Source organism: Agelaius tricolor, unplaced genomic scaffold (genome assembly GCF_023055355.1).
Source record: "Agelaius tricolor isolate 1412-34295 unplaced genomic scaffold, bAgeTri1.0.p SCAF_18, whole genome shotgun sequence".
In the NCBI taxonomy this organism is placed as follows: domain Eukaryota; kingdom Metazoa; phylum Chordata; class Aves; order Passeriformes; family Icteridae; genus Agelaius; species Agelaius tricolor.
The window spans coordinates 18,183,269-18,200,780 of NW_027269278.1; the positions used below are offsets into that span (position 1 = coordinate 18,183,269).

Here is a 17,512-nt window from a genome sequence, read left to right on the forward strand (position 1 = left end):
GACACAGGGATGGACACAGCAACGGGCACAGCAATGGGCACAGCAATGGGCACAGCAATGGACACAGCAATGGGCATGGGGATGGACACAGCAATGGGCATGGGGATGGACACAGCAAAGGACACAGCAATGGGCAGAGGCATGGTCACAGCAATGGGCATGGGGATGGACACAGCAATGGACACAGCAGTGGACACAGCAATGGGCATGGGGATGGACACAGCAATGGGCACAGGGGCCAGGGAAGCACGGCAGGGATTCTGCACTGCTCTGAGTTTCCCAGCTCAGGAGAGCTGCACAGCACCAAGCAAACACCAAACCCCAGCAAACAAGATGCTGCTGTTCTGAGAAGCAGATGGCACCGACTCCACTGAAGGAGTAACAAAAGAATGCCGGGGAAAAACTTTGGGGAAAGAGGGAACTGACAAAGCACTGCTTACAAAACTGACCTCACTTGTTGTTGTGCTGCTCGCAGCCAGCAGCGCAGCCACCCTGCATGGCACATGAGAGCAGGAGGACAAACGCGTGACCTCACTCCTCCCAGCAAGCAGCTACAGCGACAAGCACAGCCCCAGAGACAAAATCCTGGGGCCCAGGACTTCCAGGAACTTGTGTCCCCAGCTGGACAGCAATTAAATGGCATCTGCTACTCGAAGAACACCACTGTGCTCTGCCACTGTGCTCACTGTAATTTTGGGCACCCTGTGACATACCCAGAGGACGAAAGCTGAGACAGAAGCAGTGCCAGCTCCAGCAGGGCATGTTTTCAATCACAAACTGGGGAAACAGTTATACAATACTGCAAAATCACAGGTTTAAACCCTTTCCAAGTACTAAATAATGGCCTAAAGCCTAAGATTTATTCAGCTGCCAAACTTTTCAACAGCTTGAATCAAGTTTCATGTGTATGTGTATAAAAACACGTATAACATATATAAAATTGCCAGCTACTATAGACATACCTCCATAAAAATAAATAAATTATAGAAGTACAGACATAAAAGTGGAATATTCAATAAATATTAAATTTTTAGGAGAAGACTGAGCAAATGACTAATATGCCAGTTTAAAACATAAGAAGAGAATTTAATCCTCTTTCCTACCACAGACTCTGAGCTAGTGGATGTTGCTGCTCCATGTAAGTAGCAGCAAATACACAGGAACACACTGGGCAGGGCTGGCACAAGGATAAATGCACGAAGGACTGATGCTGCTCAGATGCTTGAGCAGATACATGAGGCTAAAGAAAGCCTAATTAATACCATAAAGAAATCAATCAATAGCTGCAGTTATGTCCAACTGAACCACCAAGCCTTCTTGGAGTTTCCCTTGGTGAAGCTGAAGACATTGAACTCTACTGAACAAGGGGGTGAGTCCTGAAAGCTCAGGAACAGAATAAATGGTTTCTGAACCCCCTGTAAAAGCCCAAGGGAGTTGAGCAGGAGCAGCTGCCCTCCCTGCAGCCCTGCAGTGTCCCCTGCCCAGGGGCAGCAGCTGCAGCCCCAGCCCAGCACCACTGCCCAGCCCTCAGCTCAGCTCCCCAGTGAACACAAACCCAAACCCCAGGGATTTATTTTTGTCTGCCTGCCCACAAGGCCTCCCTGAAGGGCTCTCACGTCTCCCTTGGTGCTTGTCAGGTTCTACCCCGAGGTGGCTCTGTTTTATTGAGGGATGGGACATAAAAAGTTACGACCAGAGAGTTTTATGGAGAACCTGTAGCTCACTGGAAGGAGCTGCAGCGCTCTCAGGCAGCTCAGTGTTTTATTGAAAACAAATGTCACTCTGATCTACGATTCACCAAACTGTAGCTGGAAGGAATTTGGGAATCACTGTTTGCTGTAACAACATTACCCTTTCGTTTCTGGGGGTTTTCAAGAGTTCCAACACCTAGCAGTGAAGCTCTGTGGTTTTGACCCACTGATAAAACAGCAGGAGACCTCTGACTTACAGTAAATTAGCTGTTACTGCACTTAGTGACAACATCAATTATTTCAATTCCACCATATAGAGACTATTCTACTCCAGGGACACATTCTTAGCACTTTAATAAACACAAGGACACAGATGGGCCCTCACCTGCCATCTCCTCCTCAGCTTTTTTAAAAAAAAATATTATTATGAGGCAATGATTACAGTTTATAAAAGCCTGTATAAATATTTACAATAAAAAAGCAAGGGAATAAATAAACATGAACTATAAATTGCTGATTCTACAGAAAATGTAACAATTATGATATTTTTTTAAAACACAGAAAATATTTGGGAGATGGGATTTTGAAGTGAAATAGGACCAAAAATGTTAAACTGTGCCAAAGCAGGCTAAAAGTTCTGATTCCATATCAAAACCAGAAAAGAGACACACGAATAAGATCCAACCACCTCAACAATCTCAAATTCCCTCTTCCCCTCTTCCACAGCACAGAATTACTGCACAACACAAGCCTGGAAAAATACAAGGAAAACGATGTGTGGTGCAAGAAAATATCTGTTCAAACATTCCACCAAATTCAGCTTGGCTTGAACGCTGACAACAAAGTTCAACAAGAAAATGTAAATCAGGCAGGTTGTTCCACTTTAACCTTGTCTTTTCAGCCCTAATCCCATCAGACCAGACAGAAATGTTTCACTCTGGCAAACTCCGAGGGCCATATTGCCACTGTGATACACTAAACAGACAGAGCATTATGCAATTTGCCAAACTTTGCTCTCCATCCCAGGCATATTTTTAGCTGTGACTGTGTTGGCTCTGATAAAATGAATGATTCTAGTGAATGGTGCAGGAACAGTCACAATATGGAATGTTAAAGCACAAACACCTCCCACAAAAACTTCTGGATATAAATACACTTAATATCTCAATTACCTTCCGTTTGACTTAGTGGGAAACGCTAAGCAAGCTGCTGGAGAAATCCAGGGGGGAAGGAGAGGTGCTGGGGGTGTCTGAGCCCTGAGCAGCCCCCACCCACCCCAGGCCCAGCCCAGCTCTGGCAGCTCCACTCACTCGTTAATGATCAGGTCTGGAGCAAAGCACAGCAGGTTGCCATTGGACTGCTTGTAGGATCTCCAGCCTAAAGCAAAAGCCATCAGGAACATCCAGGAGTACTGCAGAAGGGTCATTTGGTCATCCAGGTGCAAATTTCGGAAACCTGGGGAAATACGAATGGAGGGGGGATCAGGGTGACAGTTACAAAAAAAAGCAACAAAGGACAAAAAAGTTGCATGGCTTGGAAAAGGAGCAGGGTTATGAGCAGCACAACTGCTGTGCTATCAGTGCACAGGTACCACAGGGAGTAAAAGAGATGTAATATTAAAAAAATCGCAGTAGATGTGTGTGTGGTTATCTGGAGCTGATGGTCAGGCAGATACATCACAAAGGCAACAATAATAGTTCACATACACTGTAATTCACTGGGCTGCCTTCCAAAAATAACAGGGTTAGCTCCTTTTCACAAGAGCAGCCTGCTAGACAATAAATGATTTAATATCAAGTGTTGTTCTTATTCAACAACAATTGCACACTGAACCTACAAAATAAGCACTGCACTGGTTACCAGCATGAACTGCTTCTAATCTCACATGTAGCATGAACAGAGCCAACTGAACAGGGAGGAAATGAGTAAAACCTGGCAACTGGTTCCTCAAAGAGTCTGAAAATGCCACCAGCTTTGGATCTGCAGCACCAGCTCATATCAGATCCAGCCTACACTTACCAAGAAACCATCGTGCCATACGGAGCCATTATTAGAACCTGAATACAAGTTGATTTTATCTATTTTTATTAAGCATCTGACATCTAAAGGGCTCATAACATCTGAAGAGCTGCTTCCTGAAGCTGTTCCAACAGACAGAGCCAGTGGATGAACGTGTTACTAACTTGGTGGGTCTGAACACAGCCCCTGGCTTTGGAGCCACCAGCAATGACCAGCTTCTGCCTCCACATTACAAAAAAAAGGGTTTCAAAGTGATTCCAGCCTTTCTGGGTCAAACCTTGAAATGTGTGCTCAAACCCTCCCCAGGAAAAGGTTATTTTGAAATCCCAGCTAAAGGGTTTGGCAAGGAATGCTGGCGTGCTGTCAGCATGGCTGATGGGCTACAACAGGAGCAGGATATACAAATTAAACACTCATGAGGAACCACCTCAGCAAACAAAAGAAAGGAGATAAAAATGATAAGAATAGTTGCTATTAATGTAGCTATTAAAGAGAAGATTGGCATTTTCATTGAGAGCATAAGCTCTAACCTGAAGGGTTTGGCTAATTACAAACATCTCTGCTCAGCAGAGATGATGAACAGAGAAGTGTTTTATAAAATGGAATCTAAATCTGGATCTGGGAATACCAGATGGTCTCCCAACAACCTGTCCCAGAAGGAAGTGTGTGCATGTGAGCCTCTCCTGGAGCAGACTGAGCTAATTCAGCACAAGTGCCCAGTGCAAACAGCCCTGACACAGAATGCCAGAATCACTGAGGTTGGAAAAGTGCCCCAAGATCACCGAGTCCAACCTGCCCCACCTTGTCCACCAGACCCCACACGATTCTCCAGTCACATCTCTGCTGGACATGGATGTATTTGACTTTTCCAGCCTTTCTTTCCCACTGTTAATTTATTTCCCCTGCTCAAAGAGACACAGTTATGACTCATAAATCTCATTATCAGGCTTTTTTCTTTTTTTTTTTGGCAGACCTGTTCTGTGATGTTATTTTTGGGCAACCTATGCGTCATGGAGGTGTTTTTGCCAGGGATTTTGAGAACAGGTAGTGAAGAGCACTGACAGGGGTGAGAGGGAGATAAACACTGGGCTTTGTTCTGTAGAACAAACATCTTCAGCTCCTCTTGGCCCTGGCCTCTCCAAGACAGATACCACGGGTCACGTCCAAGGCTGAGATCTGACATTCCTTCTTCTGTGTCTCACTGCATCTTTAGGTGGGAGCCAGAACAGCAGCAAACCTCCCTCCTAGCCCAGGTAAGAGTCAGTTTGAGCAGAGCTGGAGAGAAAGTAACTCCTTGACTTCTACCCTGGATCTGGACAGTGAGGGGGAGTCAGGAGAGACCCACCCATGAACACAGACCCAGTGAGCCAGCACAGTGATGTTGGGCTGCAGAAGTCAAGAGAACCTCATTGCTAAAAGCATTCAAAAAATAATTTAGTGCCCAGAGCAGCTGTTGCTGCCCCTGCATCCCTGGCAGTGCCCAAGGCCAGGCTGGACAGGGCTGGGAGCAGGGGAAGGCTGGGACAGGGGAAGGTGTTCCTGCACTGGGTGGGCTTTTAGGTCCTTCCAACCCAAACCATTCTGGCATTCTGTGAATCTGAGGTGGAGACAGAGCTAATACAAACAGCTCTCTGTAATACTTTTACAACAAATACCCGTTTAAGTAAGAATTTCAATATTCAATGGTCAGAGTGAATAAATTAACCTAGTTTGTGGCAAATAAATGATTGCATCTCTAATTTTTTCCACTTTTCTGCTGCGGAAGCACCTGAGCCGTGAAGAAGCCCCAATACCACCAAGAGTTCCCGTGCACAGCTTTGAGGGCAGATTTAGGCTCAGCAGGAAGCCTGCAGGCAGCACCCCCCGTGCCTGTGCCTCACCTGGGATTGCCTTTGCCCACTTGACCGCAGCGACCACCTGGCGGCCGCCCAGCATGTTGAGGGTGGAGAGGATCCTCCAGCTGGAGTCGGGCAGGGAGCTGTCGTAGCCTGAGTAGAGCACCTCGGGCTCGATGACCTCGAGCAGGGACACCAGGGTGGGCGTCAGCTGCGGCAGCGAGGCGGGCACGATGCTCTTGCTGCCGGCCGCCTCCGGGGCCTCGCGCGCGCCCGCCGCGCCGCCCTGCTGCAGCCCCTTGATCTTCTTCTTGGTCTTGCGGGCTGCAAAGGGTGGGGAAGGCGCAGGTGAGGGCTGGAAGTGGCCACCCTGAGATAAACACAGCAGAGGAAACGCTGCTCTCCCGCCCCCACAGCTGGCAGCAGGGCAGCGGAACCTGCGCGGCGGCACCGCTTTGCAAAGCCAGGAATTTCACACGCGTTCCAAGCAAACTTCCAGCGAAAATAATACCTCACATTTTAATAAAAGTCACATTTATGCCAATGCTTCAAAATGCCCGGTTATGTCTGCAGGTACCTTACGAGGCTGACCCTAAAATGCAAGGGTGACCCTAAAATACAAGGCTCAATTCCACCACTGGAAATATCTGCAGGACTGCACACTTTAAAAGTTCCTTTAAATAGCAAACATAGAAACTAGGCAAAAGAAAGGAAAAAAAAAAATATTTAATGGGTAAGAAGTTACTGGATCTCTCGAGCCAGGGAAAACTTTTTTTTCTAAAATGCTGGGCAGGAGGAGCTTTTTCTCTTGCCAGCTCTCTTGCATATAAATCACTGCTGCGTAATTAAACCATAAAACTCATTCGCCAAATAAATAAAACATCACACAGAGATGTTAACTGTAAACTACAAAAAGTTGGAGCAACAATTTTATTAGCATCTTGTCCCTAATGGAGTCTCCTGCTTGGCTCTGGCTCTCCTGGATGCAGGCGGCCACACGGAAGGAGCTCCCTCTTTAACAGGGACCAAAGGAGCCCAGCTCCCTCCCTGGGTGCCTCAGTTCATCAACTGATTTCTGCTCTGGAGCTCCTGACATAAATCTGTAGCCCATAAAAGCATCACGTAGCGTGGTCGTGCATTCCAGGTCCCTCCTGAGCTGTTCAGGATCCCTGAGCACCCAAAAGGCACCGAGGCTGCAGTGGCAGCACCCAGATCCCCCTCCTGGGCCCTGGCTGCAGCAGAGCCTCCAGAAACCAACTGCCAAAGACAAGGAATCCCCTACAGACCTTGTACAAACTGCATTTTCCCAAAGTTTTGTAGACTGGCCACATGTGCCAAGCCTGCCATGAGGGAATAGCAAGAGTTGTTTCCTTGGAGCAAAGAGCTTCTTGTTATTCTCATCCCAATTTTGAAATGGCTGCTTCAAAATCCTTTTATATTCTGGCTTTTTTTGCCCCATTATCCGTGTTCTGAAGAGCAAATGAACTGCTTTGACTTAAATTTAGAAGCACATGCCTTCAGCTTCCTGCAGACACCTGGATGGAGCATTTCCAGCCCAGAAAGCCTGATAAAATTATAATCAAAATAAACAGATCTGATAAGACAAATTATTATGCAAGAATTTTTATCAGGCTGTTACCAGTCCTGACTTAGATATATAGTTGTACCTCACAAAAAAAAAAAAAAAGAAGGTTGAGATAATGTATTTCTCTGCAATTAATTTTCAATAATAAAAACACCACTAATTTAAAGCCAGCTCCTTAGGGCACCTTACAGGAGATAACCCCCACAGATAAACTCAGCATGGAGAGAAAAGCATCCAAGATTTTCTGTTCAAAACAAACAAAACCCCCCCAAGCCCCAGGCTCCTGCAGTCTGGCATCCACCAGGCTGCAGAGGCTTCCTCCTCCTCCCTGCCTGGGGGCAGATGGCCCCAGCACCTGAGCCAGGTGGGACAGGGACCTGCCACCACCCCCACGGCCACCAGGCACTGCCCCCCTCCACTGGCAGCCAGAGCCAGCCCGCTGCAGGCAGAGCAGGGCAAAGAACTGGAAAAAAGTAAAAATTCCTCAAAAAATTGAAATAAATTCCGAGCGAAGACTGCAGAAAAAACTAATTAATTGCCAAGTTTAACTGTAAAATGCGGCATGAAAAGCCAAAAAAATTATGAGGCCGTTTTTTTTACAGGCATAAAACTTAACAATAAATCTTTTCTTCCAGCACATCACAAGGAGAGAGGGTGCCAAGGAACACCAATTAACGGTGGGAGCGGAAATGAGAACTCAAGGAAATAAAGGCTGCAGTACAAAATATCATCTTTGTGCTGTGTAAATCTCTGGTACCTGCAGCTTGACAGTTTGATGTTTTTCCAGTCCCCCAGGCCCCAAAAACCATGCAACAGAAAAAAAGAAAGTTCCAGAAAAGGATGATATGCTGGGCCAAAAGGATGACTGATGGACCTGAGGTCTTTTCCAACCTTAATGATTTTATGGTAAAAAACACAAATAGAAAATTATCAAGTGACTAGAAAGAGCCACTTTTAACTCAGGACAAGAATGGGTCAATTAAAATACTGCACGATGGAATGAATGAATGAATTAATTAATTTAAAAATAAGTTCATTTTCTACCCAATACCTAACAGTGAGATCCACTGGAGGCACCAGAAACTGGGAGAAACCCAAAACAGGCCAGGCTCCTGGAAAAGCCCAGCAGGAAGTCAGGAGGGTGCAAGGGGCCCAAGGACTGATGGGCTGGACACTGGGGTCTCTTCTGAACATTCACTGGTTTGCTACAGCCACTGTTTATGCACTGGGGATGCAGCTGGGGGCTTTTCCAAAAGAAAATTTGCCTAAAAAACATGCAAATTTAATTCTCTTTTGAACAACAGTCGTTCCTAAACTGTGACCCTAAAATAGACAAGATAAACTAGATTTTAGTCTGTTCTGCACTTTATGCTGCCTCCCAGTTTGCTTTTCTGCATGACCACTTCTCCATCTGTTCAGATCTGTCCCAAAAATCCTTGTTTTCAGGGTGTTTTTCACCCTTTCACACTACTCTGGGTTCTTCCATTTTGTGCTCCTGAGTTTCTAGGTTCCTTTTTCCTCTCAGCCACAAAAGCTTCCCTCTCCCCAGCCAGGAGAAGCCCAGGAGAAGTGGTGCTGTGTCCTGCTGAGGGAGGCTGGGAGCACAGGAGGGAGGACGTGCCACCACAGGCACCAGTCTGTGCTTCATTGATCTCTTTAACTTATCACTTCCACCTCACCAAGGATGTTAGCTCTGACTGAAATGAAATTCTGTTCATCCTTGGAGCTGACAAATACATCTTTGACATTTTTATTTTATCTGACAATTCTGATCACACACGTACCACCAGGATAACTGCTCTAGTAAGTGCTGCGTTAATCTCTGCTGCTCAGGGAAAAATAGCAAACATAAAATGAAGCTGACACTAATAAAAGTGCTTTATGCAATTTTACAAGTGCCGCTAAATCTCTGGTTGATGTGGCCTTCAGATTCCCAGGAGTCATTCAGGACTCAGCAGAGGACAATGATGTGGTGGTATGTTAAATTTAACCAACGCCTTCTAGAGAGATTTTGTCAGACATTTAAGAAGTATCCACAGCATGAACAGAAGTATTTCAATTTTCCTCAGCTAGAAGATGCAATCCCCATTCCCATCCCTGTCCATGGTCTCAGAGCCAGGTCACTCAGACAGCACACCCTCCCACAGGTGTTACCCCTCCCTCCAGGTGTTCTCCAAGAGTTCTGCTGTCCCACATTCCATGAAAAAGCCACGAGACCGACGTGCTGAGAGGGATGAAGAACAACCCCTGTTTGTGTGCGCGCCTCACTTGTGCTGGACACACAGGGCCAGCAAGTGAGCACAGACAGGAGAAGGTTCAGCACAAGCCCTGCTGTGTCTCCTTACAATGCCCAGAGAATGCAGCAGCAGAGAATGCCCCAGCAGTTCCCCAGAGTTTCCCCAGCAGTTCCCCAGAGTTTCCCCAGCAGTTCCCCAGAGTTTCCCCAGCAGTTCCCCAGGTAGCTGCCCCAGCAGTTGCCCCAGGAGTTCTCCAGTAGTTGCCCCAGCAGTTCCCCAGAGTTTCCCCAGAAGCCCCAGCAGTTCCCAGAGTTTCCCCAGCAATTCCCAGCAGTTCCCCAGCAGTTCCCAGCAGTTCCCAGAGTTTCCCCAGCAGTTCCCCAGCAGTCCCCAGGAGTCCCCAGCAGTTCCCAGAGTTTCCCCAGCAATTCCCAGCAGTTCCCCAGCAGTTCCCAGCAGTTCCCAGCAGTTCCCAGCAGTTCCCCAGAGTTGCCCCAGCAGTTCCCCAGCAGTTCCCAGAGTTCCCCCAGCAATTCCCAGCAATTCCCAGCAGTTCCCCAGCAGTTCCCAGCAGTTCCCAGCAGTTCCCCAGAGTTGCCCCAGCAGTTCCCAGAGTTTCCCCAGCAATTCCCAGCAGTCCCCAGCAGTTCCCAGCAGTTCCCCATGGCAGCCCAGCGGGCAGGGTTGTTACCTTCCAGGTTCATGCCCGCCTGCAGACACTTGCGGTAGCGGCACGCGGGGCAGTTCTTCCTGCGGATCTTGTCGATGATGCAGTCGTTCCTGCCGGCACACAGGTAGTTGTGCTGCCCTGGCACAGACACAGACAGACACACATCAGCTCCCCACGCACAGACCCGCTCAGCCCAGCCCCAGTGACAGCAGGGAGCACAGCAAACCTTCCCTTGCTGCACTGCCTGCCTTGCAAGAACATCGGTACCCACCTGACTTCACATATCCAAAGCCATTTCTCATGTTTAGACCTCCAAGCCCATACATTTAGGTAAAAACATTATTGTTTATTTGTTAAGACCGGGCAACTTCTATTTTTAAAACTATTTCCCCTTGCATTTACCAAAGCCTCCTTCTACAGCAGGTTTCCCATTTCTCTAAACAGTTTGACAAGAGACATAAATAATGTGCACAAACACACTCTGAGAAAACACTTGTAAACGTTTCTACAGAGCACAGACACAGCTTCATCAGCTGGACAGCCATGAAACCTTCCTGGAACTTACAGCCTGACCTGGACAAACCAAACTCTCTGACATTTTTATGGATTCACAGATTCAGAGCAAAACTGGCCCTGAAAACACAACAAGTTGAAGTACATGCATTAAAATAACTGTATTGCTTAGCTGCCTAGAGCAGGGCAACAGAAGTATCTATTCTTAATTATATGACTTATGTGAGTGAATGAATGTCTGAATGTAACTTATTTAGGGAAAGGTATTACCAAAGAATAGATCCTTCTCCCAGACAGGGGTCAAGGAGCATGTTTTTCCAGAGGGCAGAAAGCTGCAGCCTGGGCTTTTACTCTGTATTGCAAAGTACTGACAGTACAATATTGTGAGAAACAAACAGATTTTCCAAATACTGAATTATTAACAACAGAGTCCAAGAGTTTTCTCACAGGAAAACAGCTTGGAGAAGGAATTTCTTACAAGTCAGCTGTGAAAATTATGGGCAGGCAGAGTTCATTCCTATGGCTTTGGCCAAACTTCTCCTGTGAAGCGTCTCAAGCTGATATTCCAAGGAATGTTTTTCTGAATGACTGCCCCACCTCTTCCACTCAGGGAAGAGGAGCCTTCCTGACCCTTGTGCCAGCTTTGTGTTTGATTAATTCAGACAACAGATCCTCCACTCACCATTCTGGTTGCCATTAGCATCCTAACACACAGAAAGACACACAGAACATGAACTGATGCCCATGTGCCAGCACTGCAGTGCAGCAGAGACAACAACAGCTCCCTGTCCCTCCTGTGTGATGAGACCACAGTTTCCCACATTAACACAGGCACTCAGGTGAGGCTGCTCCTGAGCTGCTCCATTCTATTCCTAACAAAGAGCTTCCTCTCCACAAATGCTTGGCTTCTTGTATTTACTGCTCACCTATTCTTGCCTTTTCTAGGACCAAGCTACACCATTTCTTTGTATTATGCTACACCAAAGTCTCTTGTCCCATGACCATTTTGGGGGAGAATGAGGGGAAGTTGGTGCTCCACGTCCTCCTGCTGCCCAGGGCTGTGCCAGCAGCCAAAGGAATGTGCTCCAGTTCTCTCTGCTGCTCAAGCCCAGGCACTCCACAAATACTCTGCTAAAAACCAGGAGTGAGCCAAGGCAGGAGTTTCCAGGGAGATCTGGGGCACACAGGGGCATTTTTCAGAGGCTGGCCAATGCCATCCCCATCCCCAATCCCAATCCCAATCCCAATCCCAATCCCATCCCCATCCCCATCCCCATCCCCATCCCCATCCCGCCCACAGCCCCGCTGGCACCGGGGCTCTGACGCACTGTGGCACCAACAGCTCTGTGCCCATTTGAGCACAGCAGCCTAAAAAAGGTTGGGAATTGCAGAGAAAAGAGTCTGGAAGATGGAATGGGAAGTGCTGCCGAAGAAGGCTGATCTGGAGCAAAGCAGGAGGGAGGTGCTGGGGAGCCTGCAGGGAGGGAGTGTGAGGAGCTGGGGGATCCAGGTTGGTACATTGGCTGAAGGGCTGGGAGCTGAGCAGGGCTGGGGCTGGACAAACTCAGTCACAAGGGCTCTGGGCTCTGAAACACCACGAAATCAGAAGAGAAAAAGCTATCTCTGGCCAGCCTGGGCTCCTGGAGAAAGACCTGGCTGCCTGAAGAGCTGCACATAAATCGACAGCTGCTGTTCCACCTTCAACCTTCCTCTTCTCCTCTAGTTCTACTCTTTGCTGAAAAAATGCACTCTATACTGACTTCTAGACACTGACACTTCCAGTTTCTGTGACTATTTCTGTCACAGTACAGAGGCCTGGAGGCAAAGGTGGAAAAAAGGGCTTTGGCTAAAGGACGGAGAATGAGTGTGCAGAGTCAGCTTGATCTGAGCACTAACAGGTGCCTGGCAGCCACTAATAAAAAGGATATTGCAGAAACAAATTCTTTTTACATGTGTTCCTAATAAGAAAAATGCCTATAAAAGACAAAACCGAATTATTTGTTCCTTAAAGTGAGGACTAGGACTAACGGATCCTGGAAGCAGTCCTGCACATCCCTGTCATGGAATGGGTTTAGGGTGCTCAGTCCTTGGTGCTGTGGCCCAGCTGACACGGTGGTGATCCATCAAAGGCTCCACTTGATGAACCTGGAGGTCTTTTCCAACCTTAATGGTTCTGGGATTCTGTGAGAAGTGGGATAATTTGTGGCACAGTCAAAATGGAAGCAGAGGTGAGACTCCAGGAACTATTGCCACAAGCCTGCTTACACTTTTAATACCAAGACAGTTGATTTATGGTGTGTCAAACCCAAAAGGAATCACTGGGGCGATTCCTTCCTGTATCAATACTTTTGTGATTTATTTAAGCTTGAGAACAGGCAAACCCATGGCTGTGGCACCTGTCCAGCTGCCTTACAAACTGTCTTCTGAGGGATCTCTGGTGACCATGTTTTAATCAAAGGTACAGATGATTATCTGCTTTGCACTTGAGCTCGTACTGCCCTGTTATACCTCAGCTGCCACAGAGCCAACAGCCCTTTGTGACCAGCAGAAACCACCACATGAACTTGACTCTGCTGATCCCTCCGAGGGGCTCTGCCCTTCCATGGAGCTCCCCATGGTGAGCCAGAACTGGGGGAAGTGCTGCTGCTGAGGACTGAATGGTGCCTTGTCTTTGTCAAAGAGCCTTCCCTCTCCTCCAGTGACCCCAGCTTGCACAAATGTCAGCAGAAAGAGCCTGGTTCAGAGAGGGCTGCATGAGGGAGGCACAAGACAGGAAACCCTGAGGGCCAGAACTAGGAATGATGCTCTTCAGACCTGAGGAATCACCTCAGAAACACTGGGAATATGCTCCAGTTTTTCTGCATGTGATACTGAAGCACAGTCAGACCTTGAGGTACAACCTGGTCCCTCACAAAATGGCTGTTGACGCACCCAAAATCCACACAGCCCTCATTCACATTAGTTTTCCATCATCTCTGTTTTCCAGAATGGTTTTCTCTAATCACAACTGGACAGAAATCTCAGTGATCCAATCCCACACACGCCCCTGGTACCCAGTGTCCCTGCAAATAACACCCAGGGACATGGATGCAATTCAACCAACATTGTTTACAGGAAAACTACAATACCCTCACACACAACCAATTCACCAAGTTCCATGTAAGTTTTCTATACAAACCGACTAACCATAAATTGAAAAATTACAAACTTTACAAATCCATAGCACACAGACAAATATCTGTATAAAACGGGACAAATAAACAAAAACAACAGTGAAAGAAAATGAAAGAGACAAAAGCCAAAACAACAATAAATTCTTTTACACTGAGTGAATGGGAGCATTTTATCAATGTGAATGGAATCCACGCTTTGGATAATGCACCATTATCAATGTGATTTACCATGACAAGATCAGTGATCTAATGGGTGGGCTGTTCAGTAGGATTCTCGCAAAACCATGGATGCTGGGTTTGAAAATGGATGGTGTGCGTGGGGATCTCATATTTATTATCATATTTATCAGGAGGTCCTACCTTCCACTGCCCTTTTGAAGAAGACTTTGCAGCTGCCACACGTCAGGACACCGTAGTGGCACCCCGAGGCCTCGTCGGAGCACACCAGGCAGAGCTTGGGAGGTGGTCCCGTAGTTGCTGAGGTTGTGGATGGAGAAGAGCTTACATCTGACCTCATTCCAGGGCTGAAACAAAGCAGAGAAATACCTTTAATTGGGATAGAGGCGAGCACAGGGCTGGCACCTGCCAGGAACAGCTTGGCGGGGCAGTTCTGCACACAGAGAGCACCAGAAACAGTTAAACAAGGACTTCTGTAAAACCCCAGAAAAGCTGTATGGATTTTTCACGGCCTATTTGGCTGCATCAAGATTCCTTCCCTTACACGTTTCTGAAGCCAAGTTTCTTGCACAATTATCCCAGCCTTTAAAATTGACTCTTTAAACACGCTCTTACTCCATATTGTTTCCATTACTGCCACATTCCCTGCAGTCTGCACAAGGGCTCCCTTCCCAGCAGCACCACCGGCGGCTCCACTGGGATGCTGTTATGCAAGAAGCCGTGCAAATTGGGCCATATAGCAACAAATATTCACAGTAACGAGTGATGGTTTCACCCCAGCAGTTCAGGAGAAGAGTGAAATATCCTTCATTTCAGGACCTGGATGTAAACACCCAGCCCAGCTACAAATGAAGGATCGGTTTGTTAAGGAAAAAACCCAAATCCCTCTTGGAACAACAAACAATCCATCCTAATCACCTTGGAGCTGCTCCTAATCCTCAGGGCTGACCCAGCAGTGCTGGGCCAGGGCTCAGGGGCTGCTCTTAGGGTGGCTTATCTCCTCTGGCCTGAAGAGAGCTGCATGCACTCTTACAGACCAACCCTGATCCTCCAGACCAGCCAGGCACTGCCCCACAGCCCTGCAAAGGCCCACAGGTTGAGTTCATCCTCCTCCACGTGAGGAAGAACTCCCTTCCAAGGAGGGTGGCAGGTACTGGAAGAGCTGCCCAGGAGCTCAGGGAGTGTCCCTCTCTGGACACATCCCAAACCCACCTGGACACGCTCCTGTGTCCCCTGCTCCAGGTGACCCTGCCTGGGCAGGAGGCTGGATTGGACGATCTCCAGAGGTCCCTTCCAACCCCAGCTATTCTGTGATTCCCAGCTACGTTTGAGACGCCTAAAACATGATTTCTATATTGCCTGCTTCACTTGAAACTGATTTTCACAGAAAATCCTGTTCACCAGGGTTCCAGCCACTCTCCAGATGAAGCTAGAAAAATGACACTTTTATTTAAGGTTTTGGTGCCTCGCCTTGGAAACTCTCCAGACCATCCACGTTCCCTGATGTGGGTTTAGCATTTGTATGTGGGATGGCTTTTGCATGGAAAATTCCTTTTCCCCTCCTCAAGGAAGTCTGACCAGATTTGGTCACACATTTAAAAAAAACCACAGCTCCAACACGCTCACGCAAACCTTAAAATTCCATCCCAAATTAAGACATTCCAACACCTGAGAGCTCTGCTTTTGCACAGGTCCATATGTCCCATCCCCAGGGAGCACCTGAGAAATGGTCCATCCAGCCATCCAAAGGACTTTGCCATTGTGCTTGTCCTTTCCTACAGGGACTGAGGCAAGCAAAACACAAGGAGCAGGATCCTCCCACTCAAACACAGAGGGATCAAAGTCAAACCACAATAAATGTGTCAATGAAGTTCTCACTTTGACAAAAATGGAACCAGAAGGCAGAGAGAAGTGAAAATTACTTGCATTAGGGGGAAAAAATGAGACAGCACTGGCAGGCAAAGACCTAAGGGATGTGCAAACCCCCTAAAAGCAGAGTCTGAGGTGGGGAGAAGCTGAGCTGTGTCTCAGAGCAGAGAGGCTGAGCAGAAGAGAAAACACCAGACAGGAACACAGCAACAGCTTCAACGTGCTGCAAGAGAAGTGGGAAGAGGAGAGCAGAGTAAGACCAGAACAAGAGTGGTGCAGAGCCCTCAGCAGGAAAGGCTGGCAGCAGGAATGGAGGAGAATGAGTCAAACTTGAGGAAAAAGGGAAGAAAAAGGCCCCTCTTTTCCCAAAGGGAAGCATGCTTCTTTCCAGAACTTGGAAAAGAACTCGAATCTGTCACATCGCTGCTCTGCGCTCAGAAGCATCTCTGGAATGCTCAACACTTCTCCTCCGTGGCTCTGCCACGAGGCTGCCAGCCCCCACAACGTGTCTGTCAGCTGGAGAGGGCTCACTGAGGGACTGCACCCCTGCTCATCACCCGTGGCATGGCTTTCCTGGCTCTTCCAGTTAATTACCCTTCTTTGAAAGAGCTCTGATAAACCCCTCTGGTTGCACAACGCACCCCGCAGCACTGGAGCCATGGCAGAATGAAACCCAAGCCAGTCCCACCAAGTCCATGTGCCTAGGAACACACATCTTTAGTGAGAGGCCCAGCAGGCCTGCCCTCCTCAGGGGCACAGAGCTCCAGGAGCAGCTCTGGAGGGCTGGAGGGGCACTGCCCCGTCCCTCTGAGCACAGAGCTGCAGCTCGGGGCCTCCTGGCAAGGCAGCTCAGGAGGATCCTGAGGAGGATCCACCTCTGCTCCTGCTCTGCTGCCTCTGCCCAGCTCTGCTGCTCCATGGAGATCTCAGAAGGAGCCCAGAGACCAGAGGAGAACCTCAGGCTTGAGAGCCACCCTTGGTTCTTTGCTCTTTCACAGCTTTCCTGTCTGATCATCAGACAAGTAATTTTGACCTCAAAGCTTTGCTTCCTTTCATGTGATGCACGTATTACTTTCTTCTTTCATTTTTTTTCTTCTCTCCCCAGCTCACTGACACGTTTGGAAGAAGAAATTGTTTCTCTACTTTTAGACCACCATATACAAAAAAAAACCCAAATAAAAACCCCAACACTTACCTCAAAACCAAGCAATACCCCTTCTACAAGGAGCAGTCACTATCTGGCTACTCTAAGATGCCTTATTTTCTCTAAAACTTTAGGCCCAATAGCTCCTTTTCTAATAATAAATATTTCAGATTAAACACTGAAGTACGGGCTAGGAGCTATGAGTTTAAATAAGGAATATAGCACTTGAGAACTTCGCTTCATTAAAATTATTAAAAAGATGGAAACATCTTTCTATGTATAGTTTTGAAGACAGCTAATTTAGATACAAAAATAAAACTCTTTATACCTCTCGAATTTCTGACAAAAGCATTTTTAAGGAAACATTCATTAGCTGTCAGGGAAACCATGACAGTGCCAAACATATTCCACTGAAACTTTTCAGTCACCTTTAATTTTTAAACGGGGCTCATTTTCTGTACCAGCACCACAGAAAATGTAATACGAGAAAGAAAACAGATGATATGACATCTAAAACTAAAAATAAATGATTACATTGATTAATACAGCAGTAGCCAGCAATCCAATCCGGGCTGCAGGCATATCTCCCCAGCCTGGCT

The 17,512-nt window shown here is 47.4% G+C and overlaps 1 protein-coding gene across 2 annotated transcripts in view; it reads right to left on the reverse strand.

The window, feature by feature from the left end:
* The window catches only part of NR3C1 (nuclear receptor subfamily 3 group C member 1), a 64,094-nt gene that overhangs the window by 11,129 nt on the left and 35,453 nt on the right, over window positions 1-17,512 (reverse strand). For both annotated transcript variants that reach the window (XM_071443670.1, XM_071443671.1), the window contains exons 3-6: window positions 14,084-14,247; window positions 10,059-10,175; window positions 5,591-5,869; window positions 3,002-3,146 (exon numbers count right to left, since the gene is read on the reverse strand). In XM_071443670.1, the coding sequence (XP_071299771.1) occupies window positions 3,002-3,146; window positions 5,591-5,869; window positions 10,059-10,175; window positions 14,084-14,247 (705 nt within the window). The remainder of the gene's footprint in view (window positions 1-3,001; window positions 3,147-5,590; window positions 5,870-10,058; window positions 10,176-14,083; window positions 14,248-17,512) is intronic.